Raw genomic sequence first — 19220 nt, forward strand, 5'->3', positions numbered from 1 at the left:
TTGCTAACGCACTAGCACTTGAAGTATCTTAAACTTACACTCATCTCTTGAAATGTAATTTTTTTCTTTGGAAACAGATAAAAAACAAGCCATAGGTTTAAATTAAGCATAAAGTGTTGGATCTGCCAACTCAACTATTTTTCAAATCAAGTTATAGTCTTGGCTTTTTTTTTTTAAGGTTTACATAATTTTTAGTAAATGTCGTCTTATAAAACAAATAATGCAAAAAAAAAAACCCCATCCATTTAAGTTCTAGGCTTAGACAAAGCTCCGTTTCAGAAAACTGATTTTGAAACCGAATCTTAGATCACATTTTTATTCTTAAATACCACAAAAATATTTTGAAAAACAAACTTATTACCATAGCATAATGATATAGGAGATGTTGCAGAAAAAAAAAAAGTATCTTTGCCTTTGAAAACTACAAACTTCATGCCTATCTCTAATTTTGCAGAATGAAATGCTATGACTAGTATAAATTAGCATTATAGAAAGCATAATTGGTGTTCTTGCTGCAAGACAACTTAAAAATTCTAAATTCATCTCAGAAAGTGTAAATTTGGCCCCCTTATTGTTTCTCAAGACTTCATTGAAGCCACCTACATTCAGCCCCAGAGATGCACGAGACTGACACTGTAACTCTCAATTACTGAGAAAAATCAGAAATAATAATAATGAGCTGGTCTGCCACCAAGCATGTCTGGATGTCGAAATGGTTGCTAAGGAATGGATTTACTATTTTTTTTAAAGCTGAAAATGCCTGTGGCCTAAGAGTAGTAACTCCAGATTAGACACAACATAGCTCCCTAGAAAAAGTACAGGACAGAGTAAGAGACTTCACATTGTCACAGAAGGGCTATTTCAGTTCAATTACAACCACATTACCCAAGTTTTCCTTTTTATGAAGTAAAATTAAATACTCTGGCTTCCTAACTTACTGTCGTACTGAAAGTATTGTTTGAAATATTATATACTGGTTCAATAGAGTTATTGTAAGACTGCAGCAAGAAGCCAGTGTTAGCGTGACTAAGGATTTCAGTTTAACCTCTTTAAGGAAACATAGTTTAAATAGTGCAGTGTTGCCTGCACAAAGCTCCAGTGTTCTTTGCATAGATGATCAACTCTAGTGTACAGCTACCTGTAACCTGGAGGGCAAGATATAGAAAAGCTTTCAAGCCAATTTGCTATCCATCTGCCCTTGTTACAATATAGATGGTTACGAACAGTAATTATCAAATACCCAAATTTTGTTTGCCAAGTTAGAAGGAGTATTCTGAAGAAAACTGAGAGCAAATAAGAACATTTTTTTCACATTTCTTTCAATTTCAGTGGAGTAATTTCTCATTAACTATGAGAATGAGAATACAGTTACCATGCAAGTTGAATGCAACGGCATTTCCACTGAAAGCATGTAACAGTTTTCAATGCTGTTTTCCTTCTGCAAGGAAAGATATGCCTAGTGACTAAACCATGTCCTCTACTTCACAGCCTCCCTCAATTTCTACTCAGCATCTCTTCTTTAACAGCAACTGGACATTATCAGAGATAAAGAAATATTCATCTGTCTGAATCCCCAAAAGTTCTGATACAGGGGAGAAAATACCCACAGAACAGTCATGTTAATAAGAACATGTGGGCAAAAAGCTACCACAGTAGCAAACAAATGAGATGGGGTGGAGGGTGGGGAAGAAAAAAATAAATGGAAGAAAAAAAAAAAATCAGCAGCACAGACTTCTGACAAGCTAAAGCTTTATCCTGAAAGGACACCAGAGAAAAAGGTCTCTGAATGACCCTGGTTTTGTAAACTCTGCAAGACAAAACTCTGGGAACAGATTAGTCAGCAATGGAGTGTACGGCAGCTAGGCATTTCAGAGAGAGGCAAGACTACTTGAGCAGCATACTCTGGGGCATCATCCATAAAACTGGTGAAGCAAGGCAGTGCAGGACCTAGAATAAAGACTGTAATCTAAAACTAGTTGTGCTATATAGCATTTTTACTATCTTAAGATATTTAAAAAAAAATAAATCTATATAAAACCTAACAAAGAGATACCTAAAGTATTCTTACCTGCCCTTTTGCATCCTCTGGCATAGATTTGATATGCATCCTCTTAAGACATCGAATAACACCATCATAGAACTGTACTGTGAACGTTCCTAGAAAAGGATTGGTGTAATCACTACGAGTATTTAAGAAACAAACACACCTTGTTACTATGAAAGCTTTAGCAAAATGTTTTGTAGGCTATATGAACAAAATAAACAGGTGTTACCTATAGTCAGGATAGAGAATTTTAAGACAAAAACAAAACTGACAGCCTCAATGAAACCCTGCTTTTATATTGTTACTCTTTGTCGACTTGGACAATTTCAAGCATGTTTAAGCTACTGTGTCACTTTTGCTCATAATTCATTGAAAGAATGATGTAATATTTAAGTTGCCACAATAGGGAAACAACTCAATTCACAGTCAAATCCTTGTTTACTTTAAACTACAGTAAAAACTTTGACTTCTATTTAGGTTCATTAGAAATATCACTCCATTGTGAAGTATTGCATCTAAGGTGTTCCTTTATTTCCCCATTTCCATTGCTTTTCTTCAACAAACAGAAATTTAAATATATCTACCATTCCTAAAACAATTATGAAAATTTAAATATATTGTTAGCCCAAATCAACAATAGTACAAAACATTTGTAACACTGTGCACAGGATATTCTTCTCATCACTGAGAAATCATTAAGTATTTTGTCTTCCAGGAGAAATTCCAGTTTTATAATTTCATACAGATAAAAGACAAACCTCTTACTAAACTTGATAGAAACATTTTCACTTAATATCGAGGCAGTGAGGAAAACTTTATACACACGTCAGTTTTTTAACCAGACTACAGCTACAACATAGCATATGCAAACAGTCCTTACCAATGGACCATACATGAATACATACCCTCTTTATTAATTGCTTCAATCTTTGCAGGGTAATATCGACAGTCTGTCCAACGAGCTAGGACTTCTTCCCCAGGTTTAAAATCCTATTTTATACAAATTTAGTCATTAATATTTTAATCATTTAGATTTTTTCCTAAAAAGAATGAAACATTATGTGCTAGAGAGATTTAATATAGGAAAACAAGTAGGACAGTTTACAAAAAAAAAAAGTCAAAGACAAAATAAACGTGCCACTTACGACAAATTCTTCATCATCTTTCAGCCCTTCTTTCCTTAACGCTGGTCGCTCCAAGGGTCGCAACCTATTGCTGTCCCAGTAAATCCACTCGTCGTAGCGATGACTCCAACGTTCAAAATGGACCAACATCTTCCCCTCTTCATAATCTATCTTCTCAATACGAGATGGATACCTTGAATGATAAACGTAAACTGATAAATTTCAAAGCTTTTTCAAAGGTTTTTATTTTTTTTTTCATACAACAGCACTTACATGACCATTCAGAATATATTAACACCTTGTACTGAGAAATCTCCAAGTCTGAAAAAGATGAAGCTTCTAAATTTGACAGTAGGGTAACATTTAGTTTAAGAGTTAACTACACACATCAGTGATATGTCATCAGCTTCATCCTAGTCAAATGATTATACACAAATTTAAACCTCAAACTCCCAGACCAAAACTGCTTGAAATTGACATTAGAAGTTTGTGCTTATCAGTTTTAAAATCTGTGTCTGTCTAAAGCAAAATCCTGTAAGAGTTTGTTTTCTTCGGGATGGAAAGGATATAAAATAGTTTTAGGAGTACATTCATTACTTTTATAATACAAAATATTTAATCAGACTATAACATTGATTCCAGACAAATCCGAGCAACTAATCAAACCCAGAAGTCAACAGAACATTCTTAATCTAAGCCACTTACTAATTTATAGATTAGCTTCCATGATTTCACTGCCATTAAATTTGATTCCTAGTGACTATTTTTTAGCAGTCATTTCTTTTACTCCACATGCACTAAAATAAATATGTCAGTCTTAATTAGCACATGGATTTTACTCTCACCAAACATTGTATGTGCTCAGTAGAACTAATCAGGACTGAGCTGCAAACAGATCAAGTTTTAGGCCTATAATTTTGGGTGTGGCACAGATGTAGTTTAGGAACCATAAAGGTTGAGATTACATTTGTAAGGAAAAATGGCAAATTTCTCTAACTTCAACAATTACTATTCAGTCCTACTATTTCTGTTTCACCAAAGTGATATATTTCACAAAATTGTAGTAGGGGAGCAAGGCACAAACTGGTTTTGTCGCACTACTTCCTCCACTGTATGAAATGCAGAGAAAATTGGAACGGGGCAGAATTCAGCTCCTTCTGCGCTTCACAAAAGTACTGAAATGGATTCAAAAGTGCAAAGAATTAAAAAAAAAAATTAATTAGATCACCAAATTTTCTCCAGAGTTTATATTAGGGATGGTCTAAAGTTAACAAAACACGTATTGAAAAGAAAGACCACAGTAAAAGGACAGCTGTCTTTCATTAAGAGACAACCTTTTTCTAACAAAGTGCTACTGTGGAGCAATAGTAAGAAAGCAGAGCTTGAGCAACCAATTTCCAGTCCTACTGAAAATTCCATCAGCTAGAAGTGCAACTGACATACACAGGAACCCTGACAATGTTTTCAATTTTGAATACTTTCTCTCTAAAATACTGACAGTGCTGACAAAGGAGTCTTTAACACTACGCTCTGAGTAAAATATAAGTTCTCAGGAAATACAGGCTTTCCTTGTTTTCTGGTGACTAAAACAGGTCATTAAAACAAAAGGTGTCAATCTCAATTTGGTCCTTCATTTCTCCAGTCCTATTTCTTCAGCTGCAGTGATGCATACAGCTTCCCAACATCTAAATATCTTGGGACTTGCTGAATGAGAAAAACTCTCTCTGATTTTCTAGGTTACTACTGCAACTACTTCAGCCACATTTCACCCTCGCATCAGAATGCACAGACAGTCCAACCTCTTGTTGCATTTCTCTCATCCATACATTTCAGAAATGCAAAATATTTTCATAGCTGTTCTTTAAGTTCCCAACTTCTTCTCACTGAACGTTAAAAAAAAAACAAAGAAAGTCTTAGTCTCAAACTGGAGACTGTCATTTGCCATCCTACTAACAAAATCTTTTTCAGGTTAGGAGAACTCCATGCAACTTTTTCAGAGGAGCAACAAGATCAACCCCCTTTCCCCCCCTCAAGCAGACTGACAACAACAATCTAACAAGAACACTGAAGCTGACAGTATATTGTATCAAAACAGAAAGTAAAACTCTTAAGTCAAAACCTGAATCCCATCATCAGCATTCTGGTTTAACGTTGAACAAGGCTTCAACAAAATAAGTCAGCCAAGAGGTGGTTTTCCTAAGCCCTGCCTCTGATGATGCTTTCTTCTTAAGTCCACTTGCTGCTACATTTAGGAATATTATTACAAAATAGTTTTTTCATCGTCCCAAGTGTACCAATTTCAGACTTCTTATAACTAGACACCAAGTGTCAGAATAAGCAGGAAGAGTAGCAAAGCAGAGGGAAAAGTAAGTTACTGTTACTACAGCAAATGTATGAGCAGCGATGTTACCTAAAAGAGTTCCAAATAGAAGGATGACAGAGAAAGCATTTAACAGAGGGAAAGAAGGAAAAACATCAGAAGAGCAATAGGACAGGAAATTCACTTTGTAGCAATCAAAAATGTGAGCCTTGTGCACAAGCACTGAAGCTGCAGTAGTGAAATGGAAGGCAAGAACTATGCTGCTCTTCCTCACTACAGTTGGAAATTTCAGGTTCATCAAATGTGAGCAAGGTACTGATGCAAAACTATGGTTATTTAACAAAATTCAGGGACCATCAGCCAAAAGACAGAATTCTCCTTTTCCTACGCATCTACAATGCAAATACTCTTTTCCCATTATGCTGCTACCCTATAGCAGTTCCCTTGCTACATTTTTATTGCTGTTATGGCTGGTAGCTTTCACTGGTCATGGTCAGCAAAGTCACCATTCCAAACACTGCGTGTAGAAGACAACAGAAGGGATAAACTGGCAAAATATGGTACACTGTCCTGGAAAGAGAAAACTGAGTGAGAGAGGGAGGTAAAATACAGAGTATAGTTTAGAGACAAATGTATAAAAATTAAGATAGTTTTAAGGAAAATTCAGCAAGCCAAGAATCAAGACGTTAATATATATGGGGGGAAAATAAAGTGCAAAGCTAGCATCAGTTAATAAAAAAAAAGATATGCAAAATATTAAGTCTCATTAGGGATCACTCAACAGAGGAAATGCAGCACCAGGTATTTATTAATTTCTTTTTGATAGATACAATTTCTACTATCAAAGTCTTTTTAAAATGTCATTATCAGCTCTGAATCAAAGTCCATGATACTCATTTTGCACAGTTAAACCTTATAATAATCATATCATCACATAACAGCTTTATTCCAATAATTTATGTTTCTTCCATGTATGTTAAAACAGTGGTTGCAAGATGAATATAGCCAAAACCTGCACTCAACTCCAATCCTCAGAGATGGAAGATTTAGCAAATCTCTGAACCACCCAAGCTATATACAATTGGTTATTAGGCAATCCAAAAATAACTTTGTATGGATTTAGCAACAAGCTATTACCCTCAGTACCCACTAAATTTAGCCACACAATGTGCTACAAATATGTATAAACAGCAATATTTCACAATACTGATCCCATAGTGGAAAAGAGCAGAACATACGTATTGCAGAATTTACTATTGCAAATTTTACACTGCACAGAAACATTTTTCTGGTGTTACAGCTTTTGTACTTTTACTGAAAATAATCAATTTCATAAACTGCAAAATCATACATATATTTCAAAGGTAAGTATGCGTTTCCTGCTAATAAAATGGCAACATAATTTTTTTAATCCGCCTCTTTAAAGAATTATAGTAACAATGCATACCGGAAAGCTTTTACTATGGCTAAGAGCAATGTTTATATTTATTCTGTAGAAAGAAGATTAATATGAAGATGGTTACATCTTGTACACATAAGAAATTTTATGTAGAAACTCCTTCCATCGCAAAGCTACAAGTAGGCATTATGAAGAAGTACTACAAAGGGGAATACAAACATCGCTTTTTACAGTACTGAAGTGTAACGATGTCTAAGGCCCAAACAACCTTCCAGTCAGGTTAATTCTCCCCATTCACCCCCAGCAAGCACTCCACACTAAGGGATCAGAATGAATTTGGTATACAAACAGGTTTGCCAACATTTGTTCAGCACAAACCAGAAAAATACACTCTAAGAAACTGAGGGAAAAGTCTTTAATTTTCACAGAAAAAAAAAACCAAAACAGACCACCATGCTCCAGTTCAATAATGAAACTGTTCTTTTTGTGGGAAGAAACAATAACCTGCAAATTTTGGTTGTGTGTTTTTTAATGGCGTGCTGGAAATAGTATTTAATTATCCCAAACAAAGTTTAATCCAATTTCAGGGGGGGGGTTATTCTTCTTTTTTAAAGAACAAGAAAACTATTGTTAGCTGATAGCATTTGCCCAGTTTACACATTGCATGTTCCCCATTCTCAGGTTCTACCGATTCCAACCCATAAGAATTATGCAACATTTTTGTAAAGCTGCAAAATTGAATATGGTTTACAAATTTTACACTATGAAGCACCAGTCAGACAACAATAATGGTCCAACATTCATATGGAAAACTTGCAGTTTTCATTTCTTGACAGTGTAAAAGAAAAAAATACCCATTTTCTCCAACACACTCAACACACGTTAATGGCCACACAGACGGTATTTTTCATTTTTACGTCATCATCACCTTCCTTTTGACCCTTCAAAAGTGACCAAAAAGTGGAGAATTGCCCTGTGAGCTGGGACAACAGTTATTTCAGACTGTAAAAAAGGATGCAAAAACATTAGTAAATTTGCCCATGTTTGCACCTACAAACTCTAGAAACAGACACATACTTCCTGCCTTCACAGTAATGGTATAAAGTCTTTCCTTCTACTTTGTAGAGGATATAAAACCAGATACCCTTCATTCTGACTTCTCCACAAAAAGTCTTCTTGTATCTGCAAAATCTGCAAACACCTATTTTTAACTCCCCATTTTTTATTACATATATTGTATTATATCAATACAAAGCAGAGTCTTCACAGTCCTTTCAAATACCTGGCTGTCAGGTAACCCAGTCAACTGAAATCCAAAGCAAGGACTACAAAAGAAGGGTTTTTGTCTTACAGGCAAAAAGCTCCCTCCACACTGAAAAAAGAAAAAAATCCATCCAGATAAACAAATACACCAAGTATTTGCTGCTGTTCTGATAACTAACTTATTTTAGTGAGCTGTTTCCATTTCAGAACTGCAACAAGGGTCATGTATCTGTGCTTCCTCCATTACCTAACTCATAGTTTAGAACAAGCAGATTAATAAAGACTATTGTCTCAGAAAAATAACGACTTTTTTTCAAAGCAGTATCTGGCACTTAAAGGACAACCAGTAGGGAGCTAGAGCCACAAAAGACATAAGAAAAGAGAAAAAAGGAAGAGATGCATCTTTAAATACATCAACCTTGCAGAGACTGTGTCCTACTTGTGGTAGCTAACAGCTTAAGAACCAGTCTTATACATGGGCGCGTACTTTCAGGTAAGTGCAGTTTTATTGCTGTTTCATTTGTTTTGTCAGTGAGAGGCACAGAGGGGTTGTGCACATGTATCAGTTTTTTATGAGATCATAAGATAATTCAAGTTGGAAGGGACCTCAGTAAGCCTCTAGTCCAACCTCCCACTCAAAGCAGGGTCAGCTATGGGATCAGACCAGGTTTTCCAGAGTTTTATCGAGCCCAGTCTTGAAAACCTCCAATGCTGGAGACTCCCCAAACTCTTTCGGCAACCTGATCCACTGCTTGACTGTCCCATGGGGGAAAAAAACTTCTCCTTGTACCTAGCCTGAATCTCTCTTGTTTCAACTTGTGCCTGTTGTCTCTCGTCCTCCAACCACGCACTACTGTGGAGACCTTGCCTAAGTCTTCTTGATGACATCAGTGCAGGTATTGGAAGGCTGCTAGTGGGTCTCCTGAAGCCTTCTCCAAGGTAAACAAGTCCAGTTTCCTCGCCCTCTCTTCACAGGTCGTACTCTCCAGGCCCCTGATCATCTCGTATATATTTAATAATTTTCTATTATCAGGTAATAATTATCTATTACCATCTCAGTTACTATCTGCTGACAGATGATCACATTGATTTTGATTAGCGCTGCATTTCACAGTTTGCTTTAGTGATTTTAAATTTAACAGTTGGTACAAATTCATTAGGTAAGATGACCCCCCCCGTAACAGTATACTGTTGCACTTGATAAAGAAGCAATGGCAGTTACCTCCACAATAAAGCAAAAATAAACACGCTCATTGACAGCCTGTCTTTGCTGATCAGTTTGACCAGGCTTTCTTCTACTCAGTAGCTATACTGTACGTGCCAAATGATATCATTGACCCAAACACTGTCTGCAAAAACTTCCTCATTTAAAGTACAGAGTTTTTAAGCAATAAATAGTCAAGGTACACAATAACCTCTCCAAAGTTTACAGAATTCAAACAGAACACCAGATTCCATGAGATGATTTTCAGCAACTACTACACAGATGAAAATTTAAGACCTGCAGAAGTGCCTCAGAAAGCAAAACCATAATTTACTATTATTTTTTTCCCCATCCTCTAGAAGCCTTTCTTGATTAACATTTTAACTGGTCATGAGCACTGGATCTTTCAATGACAGCAGGCTTTCAGAAAAATGGAGAAAAAAACTAAAACCCTTTCAAAGGCTATTTTTCAGCAAGTGTTCTCAATTTGTCACTTGTAGAAAGAGTAAGCTAAGCAATACTACTGCTCTTCAATTTTGGTTTTGTTAAATACAGAGATTTCACGTAAGTTCAGCAACTTTCTTTTCTCTAAAGTATGTATTTCTGCATGCACATGAGGGGAATACATACAGCTTATATATAGAAAGAATTTAAAAAACATCCACCACCCCCTCATGCAACAGAAAGCTAAGAAAAAAAAAAATCCCACCGACTATTATTCTGGCCCACGTCACCCGAATAATAAGACAGTAGGCTTCCTCTAACAAGCTCTTTGGTTATGTACATGAGTATTATTTCATTTGAAAGAGTCCTGTTTGTAGCATTGCTGTACCTGCAAAATTTTAATATTAACTGTCTGCTCCCGTATATGGCACCACAAAAGTTCACAAACATATAAACTTGAACTGTTCTACCTGGTGGTCCAAATGATGAATCAATTCCTAGAAAGTTCAGGATAAAATCTATTCTGCTTGAAAATACCAAGCAACTCAGCTGCAGAGCTTGCGACAGGGCCCACACCTGACAAGGCCAAACCTAGACAAGTACTCCAGAACTGACATGCGACCTTTCCCTGGGAAAAGGCTGGGCAGATCTGATACAAACTATACACTGCATATTCAGTGATTTTTTTTTTTTGATGCAATTAAGCTGAAGCTGGTTTTACATATTAACTTTTGTTACCTGGTTACATTAACCAATTATCTCTAGTCACAGAAGATGCTATAAAAAGTTCTATTAAAATTATTTTATTTTTATAGCATTATTCAGACAGTTTCATGATCTTAGCATTCAGTTATAGAATCAGTACGTTGAAAACCCACTCTATAGCAACAGATAAGAACAAGAACTGTTCTGTAAACTGTATTTTCTTTTAGAGATAGTTTATTAAAACAAACACCTTTGCTATAGTTAAAATCAAAGCTCTACAGATAAAAAGTTTAACCCAACTTTTTATACAGAGCATATAGCTACTGAAGTAAGCATGTAAATAATACACAGACTTCTCTATCACATAACTTGGAGTTAGCAGGATCAGACATTTACAGGAACACGCTTAGCTCTCTAGGAACGCAACAGAAAAGCAGCTACAGGCCTCTACATTTCTTAGCCCTAATTAATCAGAGAGCAGCTAAGAAAAAACTGGGTAGAAGCTTCAACTTCCTCTGTCAGCTACTTTAACAAAACCAGGGATTTTTCAAACTGAAAGAGCATGGCCAGCATACATCATGAAATTAGCCCACTTGCATTAATAAAATTTTGACTAACAATTTATTTCAAAAGAACAACTCCTTTCACAATACACATGCTGTGTAGCATGATCCTTATGCCCACAAATTTCCATTTTATAGTCTTGACTCTTACGATATGACTGGGTGGTGCAGAATCAGAATTTTAAGCACTTCATTCCTCCAACTGTTTGATACAAATACAATCACACTTGCCTAGTCCACAAACTCCAATTAAGGATGTTTTCTTTTTTTAAAGTCAGTTTTGTGAATTATGAAGTGTGATAACTGAATACAAAGCAAATTTCCTTACATGCCTTCAAACCAAAACAAAAGAAGTCTTTAGTCACAGAAGTTTGCCACATTAACGTACTGATCGTCTTGCACATGACGCTGCATTCCACACTACTCTGGAAATGCTCTTTGCTTACTACAGCTGCACAAGCATCTACAAGCAAACAAATGAAAACCTGTAGAAAACGTTAGTTTGATTTCTGAAGAGAGAATATTTTCCTAAAAACTAACAGTTTTAAGAGACTTATTATGTGGAAATTCATAAAGTTCACACGTGAGGCAGTCAATTAATAAGCGCACTAAGTTTTATAGTTAGACATCAAAACATAAAATATACACAACATAATTATGCTCTTAGCAAACACTGCACAATGTCTTCCATACCATTTTTGTAAATAGTCCAGTGCCTCCAAACGAGCACCAATCTCAAATGTGATTCCAGGACGATTTGGAGGCTTTTTACTCATCTTGATATTTTCTTTTTCACTACCTTTGGAGGGGGGGAAAAAAAAAAAAAAAGTCATATTAAAACACATAATGTTGTCTAAAACATGTCACTGACAGCAAATATATTCCAGAGGGTAGAAAAGATGTGAAATTTCTATCCTGACTTTCCATTAACTGCTTAGTTTTCAGAAGTATAGTCAAGGCCCAAAGGCGGCATTAAAAAAAATTCACGTGTTTTTATTCAGATTTCTTTCCCTTCCAAAAAAAAAAAAAAAAAAAAACCAAAAAAACAAAACTAGTCACCAACCATAAGTAATTAAAAAAAAAAAAAATCATCTGGTGCTCATCTCTGGAACTGTACTGCACTGTAATTCCTTGACATGCTTTTGGAGCATAATTTTAAGAGTTACCTAGAGCCAAGGTGTGTTCTCTCCTCTGGTGTGGAAAGGGTAAAAAGAAGAAAAACCTGCCTTACCAAGAATAGAAATTTAAAGATAAACAGGGCCTAAAGGACAGGTAAAATGAAATTAGCAAAAACAAACAAACAAAAAAGCCATCTTCAGCCTTTCTATGCACTCCCGAGCCTCACTCACAGCACCGAGTAAGTTTCAGTCACAAGCGCCTTTTGATGGTTTTTTTGGCAATTCAGTCACCGTTAAAAAAAAAAAAAAAAAAAAAAAAAAAAATCACTCTTCTGCCCGGCTACCACCGCTGTTACCGTGACTTTCTGAGCTACTACTACCTCTGTCATCCCGAAGCACAGAGCGGCTCGCCGCGGGCGCCTGCAGCACGCCCGCTGAAGAGCAAGGGTGCCAGGCTGCAGGGCCGGAGCCTCCTCGGTCCGGTCGGCGAGAGGAACGGCGCCCGGACCCCCCAGTCTTTAAGCGGGGCTCCCCTCGCCAACGCTGGCACCGCGACCGGGGCCGGCCGCCGCGGAGGCGGTGGCCGACCCGAGGAAGCCCACGCCGCTCCCCGAGCGCGGAGGACACAAAGGGGTCCAGCCCGGCCGGGCTCGGAGCGCGGGAGGGCCCCCCCCCCCACCGCCGGCCGGGGGCCCGACGCTCCCGCAGGCCCAGGGGAGGACGCGAGTGGCCGCGGCCCGCCGGACCCCCCACACACATACACACACACACACCCCCCCAGCCCCTCAGGCCGCGGGCAGGGCCCGGCGCGGGGAGAGCGGCGGGCACCGCCCCGCCAGGCCCGGGCGCCGTGAGGGGGGCGCCGGAGCCCCGCGCCGCGCCGGGCCGGGCCCGCCAAGGAGGGGGGCCACGGCCCGGGGGCGCCCGCCCCGCCGCTCGCGCCCTCCCCGCGCTCCTTACCGCCTCCTCCGACTCGCAAGGCAGCGGCGGGGCCTGTGGCGGCCGGCGGCCCCGGCGCGTCGCCCGCTGCTCCCGCTCGGCGCGGCGCGGGGTGTCCGGCGCGGCGGCCGCCCTCACAGCCCCATCCTCCCCGCGCCCCGCCGCCGCGTCACCACCCCGCGACGAGCCCGCGAAGCGCGGCTCGGCGCCGCCATGCCACCGCCCCCGCCACGTGACTGCGGAGCCGCCGCCGCGTGACTCCGCGGGGCGGGGCGGGGCGGGGAGGGCGGGGGTGGGGCGAGCGAAGCGAGGGAGACAAAGAGAGGCGGCGGCGCGCGGTGATTGACAGGGCCGGCGCGCGGTGACTGACTGACTGACTGACTGACTGACTGACTGACTGACTGACTGACTGACTGACTGACTGACTGACTGACTGACTGACTGACTGACGTACGCCGTCAGCCTCGGCCATAAAAAGAGGGGAGAGGGAGAACGGGTTGGGGGTGGCCACTGAGGTGGCCGCTGAGGTGGCCATAGGCAGCAGCCGGCCCCCGCGCCAGCCAGCCGGGTGTGAGCCGCAGGGCAACGGCCTCATCGCAGCCTGCGTTTACCTCCCACCTTTGCTGGTGAAACCGGCTTTATCTCAACCCACGGATTTTCTCGCTTTTATTCTTCCCAATCGCCCCCCCCCCCATCCTGCTGGGAGTGGGGGGGGGGGGGGAGTGAGCAAGCGGCTGGGTGGGCGCTTGGGTGCTGGTGGGGCCAACTCACTGCCGTCCCTTTTGGCACCCAGCGTGGGGCTGGAGGTAGGGACAGATTTGGTCAGGGTGTGCTAGGCTGGATTTACAGCTGCTACTTGCTGTTGCTGGTCCCAGTGCTGAATTATTTGCTCCCTTTCTTGCTGCACATGAAACCCCAGGGCTTCTTAATGGCTGCTGTTAGCTTTTGCTGTTTGCTGTGCTGCTTATCACCGTGTTTTGCTTTGGCTAGAGACCTACGATAAAAGCACTGGCCTTGAGCCAAGTCTGGCATTCGGCCCGTGCATTGCTGCCATCCCAGTACCACCTCACAGAGACCTTCCTCCTCTTCTTCTCCAGGATAGATGTTTCCAACCTTCTTATAATGGCAAGATCGGCATCATCACATCCCCATGGATGTGATCAATAAGATAACAGTCAAGTTTCCACCAGCTAACAAAAAAGAAACGCAACCTTTCCTAGGCATAGTGGGTTTCTGGACACTGCACATTCTGCATCACAGTCAGTTTGTGAGTCTTCGCTGTTGAGTGACCTGAAGGAACAACTGTTTCAAGTGTATTGGGTTTGCGTGGCAAGGTTTTGGTAGCAGGGGGGCTACAGGGGTGGCTTCTGTGAGAAGCTGCTAGAAGCTTCCCCTATGTCCAATACAGCCAGTGCCAGCTGGCTGTAAGACAGACCTGCCACCAGCCAAGGCCAAGCCCATCAGTGACAGTGGTAGCGCCTCTGGGAGAACAGATTTAAGAAGGGGCGAAAAAACTGCTGCACTGCAGCTGGGAGAGAGGAATGAGAACATGTGAGAGAAACAGCCCTGCAGACCCCCAGGTCAGTGCAGAAGGAGGGGGAGGAGGTGCTCCAGGTGCTGGAGCAGAGATTCCCCTGCAGCCCGTGGGGAAGACCATGGTGAGGCAGGCTGTCCCCCTGCAGCCCAGGGAGGTCCACAGTGGAGCAGATCTCCACCTGCAGCCCGGGGAGGACCCCATGCTGGAGCAGGTGTGTGACCGAAGGAGGCTGTGACCCCGTGGGAAGCCCATGCTGGAGCAGGTTTTCTGGCAGGACTTGTGACCCTGCGGGGGACCCACGCTGGAGCAGTCTGTGCCTGAAGGACTGCAGCCTGCCGAAGGGACTCACGTTGGAGCAGTTTGTGGAGGACTGCAGCCCGTGGGAAGGACCCACGTCGGAGAAGTTCATGGAGGACTGTCTCCTGTGGGAGGGACCCCACACTGGAGCAGGGCACGAGTGAGGAGTCCTCCCCCTGAGGAGGAAGGAGCGGCAGAGACAACATGTGATGAACTGACCTCAACCCCCATTCCCCATCCCCCTGTGCCACTGGGGAGGAGGAGGTAGAGAATTTGGGAGTGGAGTTGAGCCGGGAAGGAAGGAGGGGTGGGGGGAAGGTGGTTTAAGATCTGGTTTTATTTCTCACTATCCTACTCTGACTTTTAACTGGCAGTATATTAAATTAATTTTCCCCAAGTTGAGTATGTTTTGCCCGTGATTGATGGTAGTTGGGGAGTGATCTCTCCCTGTCCTTATCTTGGCTCATCAGCCTTTTGTCATATTTCCTCTCCCTTGTCCAGCTGAGGAGGGGAGTGACAGAGTGGCTTTGGTGGGCTCCCGGCATCCAGCCAGGATCAACCCACGAGTCCCTAAACAGCAGCAGGACAGACAGGACACTGTGTGCTGGCCCTTGGGCCTGTCTAGACAGGACCAGCTGTGAGAAATGCTCTGCACTGTAGCTGGGGAACATGGCCTCATCTGGAGCCTCTGGCAGAAAACACCTGGAGAGACCCAGGGTCAAATTCTAGGGTTCTGGAGCTGAAGGTACCAAGGGTCCGAGGTGCTTGTGCTGCACTAGATGTTCGTAGAAAGGGTCCTCTATATGCCTTATGCAACGGACGCTACGTGGAGTAAGTGGGTAGCGTTCATTGATCACGCAACGGGCTCACATGGAGAACCCCCACTGCCCATGAATCCTGGAAGAGATCAGAATTTGGCCAGGAGGCAGAGATTTCAGAGCATCACCTGAGGAGGTGGCTCAGGCCTAAGAGTATAATAAATTAGCAGAAAGTGAAAGGCAATATGCTCTGTTTACCAGTGGATCCTGTTGTATTGTGTGAAACCTGATGTGGAAAGCTGCTGTGTGGAGCGCAAGTCGTGGACCAAATGAATTGATTGGACTTCTGTGGACATTTGGGGGATATCCCACAGACTAAGGGAATGATGTCAGTGTGTATGTCAAAGGACAAAGAGGGGGGTCATGATTGATGGGTATGTATTGGAGAGTGTAGGACCTAAGTATGGTGCAAATGGTATGGAACAAGGGGTGGAGATTGTACTGGGTCTGGCTGGGATGGAGTTGACCTTCTTCATGGCTGTCTGTATGGTGCCATGTTTTGGATTTGTGGCTAAAATAGTGTTGATACCGCACCAGTGTGTTGGCAGTTGCTGAACAGTGCTTGCACAGCATCAAAACTTGCTTTTTTTTTTCCACTCTGCCCGCCCCCCAGCAAGTAGGTTGGGGGTGGGCAAGAGACTGGGAGGGGACACAGCCAGGACAGTTGACCTGAATTGGCCAAAGGGATATTCCATCCCATAAAACATCAACCTCAGCAAGAAAACGTGGGGCAGAGGAAGAAGAATGGTGGGGCTTTTGTCTTCCAAGCTGGCCGTTGCTGGGAGACTGGCTGGGCATGGGTCTGCTGGTGGGAGGTGGTGAGTGATTGCCTTGGCATTGCTTGGGGGTTTTTTGGGTTGGGTTGTTTGGTTTGGTGGGTTTTTTTGCTTTCCTTCACTTATTAAACTGTCCTTATCTGGATCTACAAACATTCTCACTTCTGTTCTTCAAGTGAGAACTTGGGGGGAGTGAGCAAGTGGCTGTGTGGGTGTTTGGCTGCTGTCTGAGGTCAACCTGGTTGACCCTGCGAGGCTGCCTCCCACTTGAAGAGTCTTTATAGGGAGGCTGTGCAGTGGGATATTTCAGAGTACTTATTTGCTATGGGATTTTTTATTCCTTCTTTGATTTTTCCCTGTTCCCATTTTCTGGATGGTGGTGGCAAGCAGGTGAGACTAAAGGAGGAAGGAGGGTTGAAAAAAAACAAACAAAACAAAAAAAAAAAGAAAGAAAAAAAAAGCGCTTTTTTCTCTCTTTAGTAAAAAAGTTGCCATTGCATTCATTTGAAATCTCCAGCTCCTACTACCCTGAGTGTCATTTTGATGCTGGCTCTTGTTTAGAGTTTGTTACAGGATGGTGAGGGTTGTTGTGTTGGCAATGAGACCTCTCCGAGTGGCAATGAACGTGCAGCATCAGGATACAGTTAGAAAAGTGAAGGTGCTTCTGTCCAAGGAGAGGGAGATGGGGGAAAGATAAAAGAGGTAGCGAGGATGGGGCCAGGTACATGTGTGTGGTTGAGTCGTGAATGCTAGTTGACTGCCGGAGGCTGGCTGGGTTATGCTGTGGTATGAAAGGGCTCAGAGCAGTGTGTGGCACCTTGAGAATCGCCTCACTGCTAAGGCTGTCAGGAGAGGGAGGCAGAGCTGACGGCAGACTGCAGAGGCGCAGCAAGCCCCAGGTTTTTGGTAATACGGGCTAAAAGCTCATCTGCACAGCCACAAAGGAGCACAGAGGGACAACAGAAGGAGAGGGAGCCCAAATAATACCTTGCCCCAGCTGCTCCCAGGAGCCATTGGCCCATCGAAGGCCCATTTCCTCAAGCTCAGCGGAGCCCAGGGACACAATGGCAGGTGGGAACCCAAACTAAGGACTCAGATGAAGGGACACCCCAACGCAGGGTGCTATGTGTGACTCCTACCACTCTGCTTTCAGAACAGCAGAAGTCCGCTTGTGGTTCAGCAGTATGGGGCAACCTTTCATTGCACTGTTATCAGAACCGTTAGGAAATCAAGAAGCCCCAGCCAGTGTCCCCATTTCTTTGCTGCCATTTCAGGTATACCCACCCCTGCCCTGCTGTAGCCCTGAGGGCTCCCACAGCCCTTACTGGCCCTGACCTGTCTACCCCGGTGCCTCCCCCACCCTGCCCATGGCCCAGGACCCCATTTCAGCTACTATGTTCCACCATAAAGCCAGTGAGGAGCAATTTTGGCCAAAACCTTTTTTTATTCTTTCAGCACAAAAACGTCTCTGATATTTAGTCTCGTCTCCTAGGAAAACAGGGCTTACATGGCTGCATTGTATGTCTGCTTTCCATTTTCCCTTTCTTGACTTACTTCTAAAACTTCTGCCTTACTTCAAGCTTGACAGAGAGACAGAGGTCTCATTACATTATCCCAACCTGTTTTGTTAAAATGCTCAACTGGGCAGGGAAGAGTGACTGCATCAACCTCTCCATGATAGAAAGGCTCAGTGCTTACTCTCCTTCAGACACCAGAACATCACAAGGCAGAGATGCAGGAAAGGAGATTTCATTACTTCTGCACCTCACAAAATTTGGTGTTTAAGCTTGTCACGAAGCATGTCTTTAGCATTGTGAATATTATACAGACCACAAATTGGAAACCAAACTGGATAGGAGATTTTATCTTGCCAGTCAGTGACTCACAAAGACTTGGAGGGGGAAGAGAGGATTTCATAATCAGCTGAGCATGAGCTCATGATGTGCTGTTGATGCTGAAAAGACTAATGCAGTCTTTCCAAAGCACATGCACATGGAAATATTGAGTAGGAGTAGAGAGGTGACATTATCTCTGCACTTGGCACCGGTACATTGTTATTAAAATAACATACTGTTCAGAAAAGCCATCCAAAAACTGGACGGGTTCAGGAAAGATCTGGGAGAATAATCAAACACCTGGGAAAAACTGATATTATGGTGAGAGACCCAGACATCAGTTTGTTTATTTTGCCATTTATTTTTTCTTGTGGGCGATTTGATTAATCCATAAAAGAACTACTTTAAATGTCAGATATTGCAGTCACGAGGTGACAGTCAATGGAATAAAACTTCATCTTTGTTTTTACCCTTATTATAGTAGGAAGACATATTTAAGGTGACTGCTGGTGCTTGTATTTAAATGGTGCCTGCACAGCCTCAGCCTAGCAAACATGTAGCAGCACCTCTGCCCCGCTCTGTCCGTCTGTGTAAGTGGCTTGGTCACAGCCTGGCTCTTCTCTGTCATCATCTGTCACTGCCACTTCCTTGGTCCATTTTGACACCCTGACTGGCATCAGTTGCTATGTCCTCCTCTTCAGTTTCTCTGCCTTTCTTTTCCTTTCATCTCCAAAACTCACTCCCCTCAAGAAATTCCTCCCTCATTTGGTGAAGATTTCCACTATCTAACCAAACACTTCTCTTTTCCTTTTAAAGCCTTAAATTTTCCAGATG

The 19220-nt window shown here is 42.4% G+C and overlaps 1 protein-coding gene across 12 annotated transcripts in view; it reads right to left on the bottom strand.

The window, feature by feature from the left end:
- The window catches only part of PHF20L1 (PHD finger protein 20 like 1), a 61095-nt gene extending 47794 nt beyond the window's left edge, over positions 1-13301 (bottom strand). For 5 of the 12 annotated variants that reach the window (XM_030012862.2, XM_030012864.2, XM_030012856.2 and 2 more), the window contains exons 1-5: positions 13145-13300; positions 11760-11865; positions 3190-3361; positions 2950-3034; positions 2069-2157 (exon numbers count right to left, since the gene is read on the bottom strand). In XM_030012862.2, the coding sequence (XP_029868722.1) occupies positions 2069-2157; positions 2950-3034; positions 3190-3361; positions 11760-11842 (429 nt within the window). In that variant the 5' untranslated portion in view covers positions 11843-11865; positions 13145-13300. Of the gene's footprint in view, positions 1-2068; positions 2158-2949; positions 3035-3189; positions 3362-11759; positions 11866-13144 lie in introns of all 12 variants that reach the window. The other 7 variants (XM_030012857.2, XM_030012855.2, XM_030012854.2 and 4 more) reach the window with 2 other exon arrangements.
- Between the last annotated feature and the right edge of the window lie 5919 nt (positions 13302-19220).

The sequence above is a fragment of the Aquila chrysaetos genome, chromosome 4 (assembly GCF_900496995.4).
Source record: "Aquila chrysaetos chrysaetos chromosome 4, bAquChr1.4, whole genome shotgun sequence".
NCBI classification, from domain to species: Eukaryota; Metazoa; Chordata; class Aves; order Accipitriformes; family Accipitridae; genus Aquila; species Aquila chrysaetos.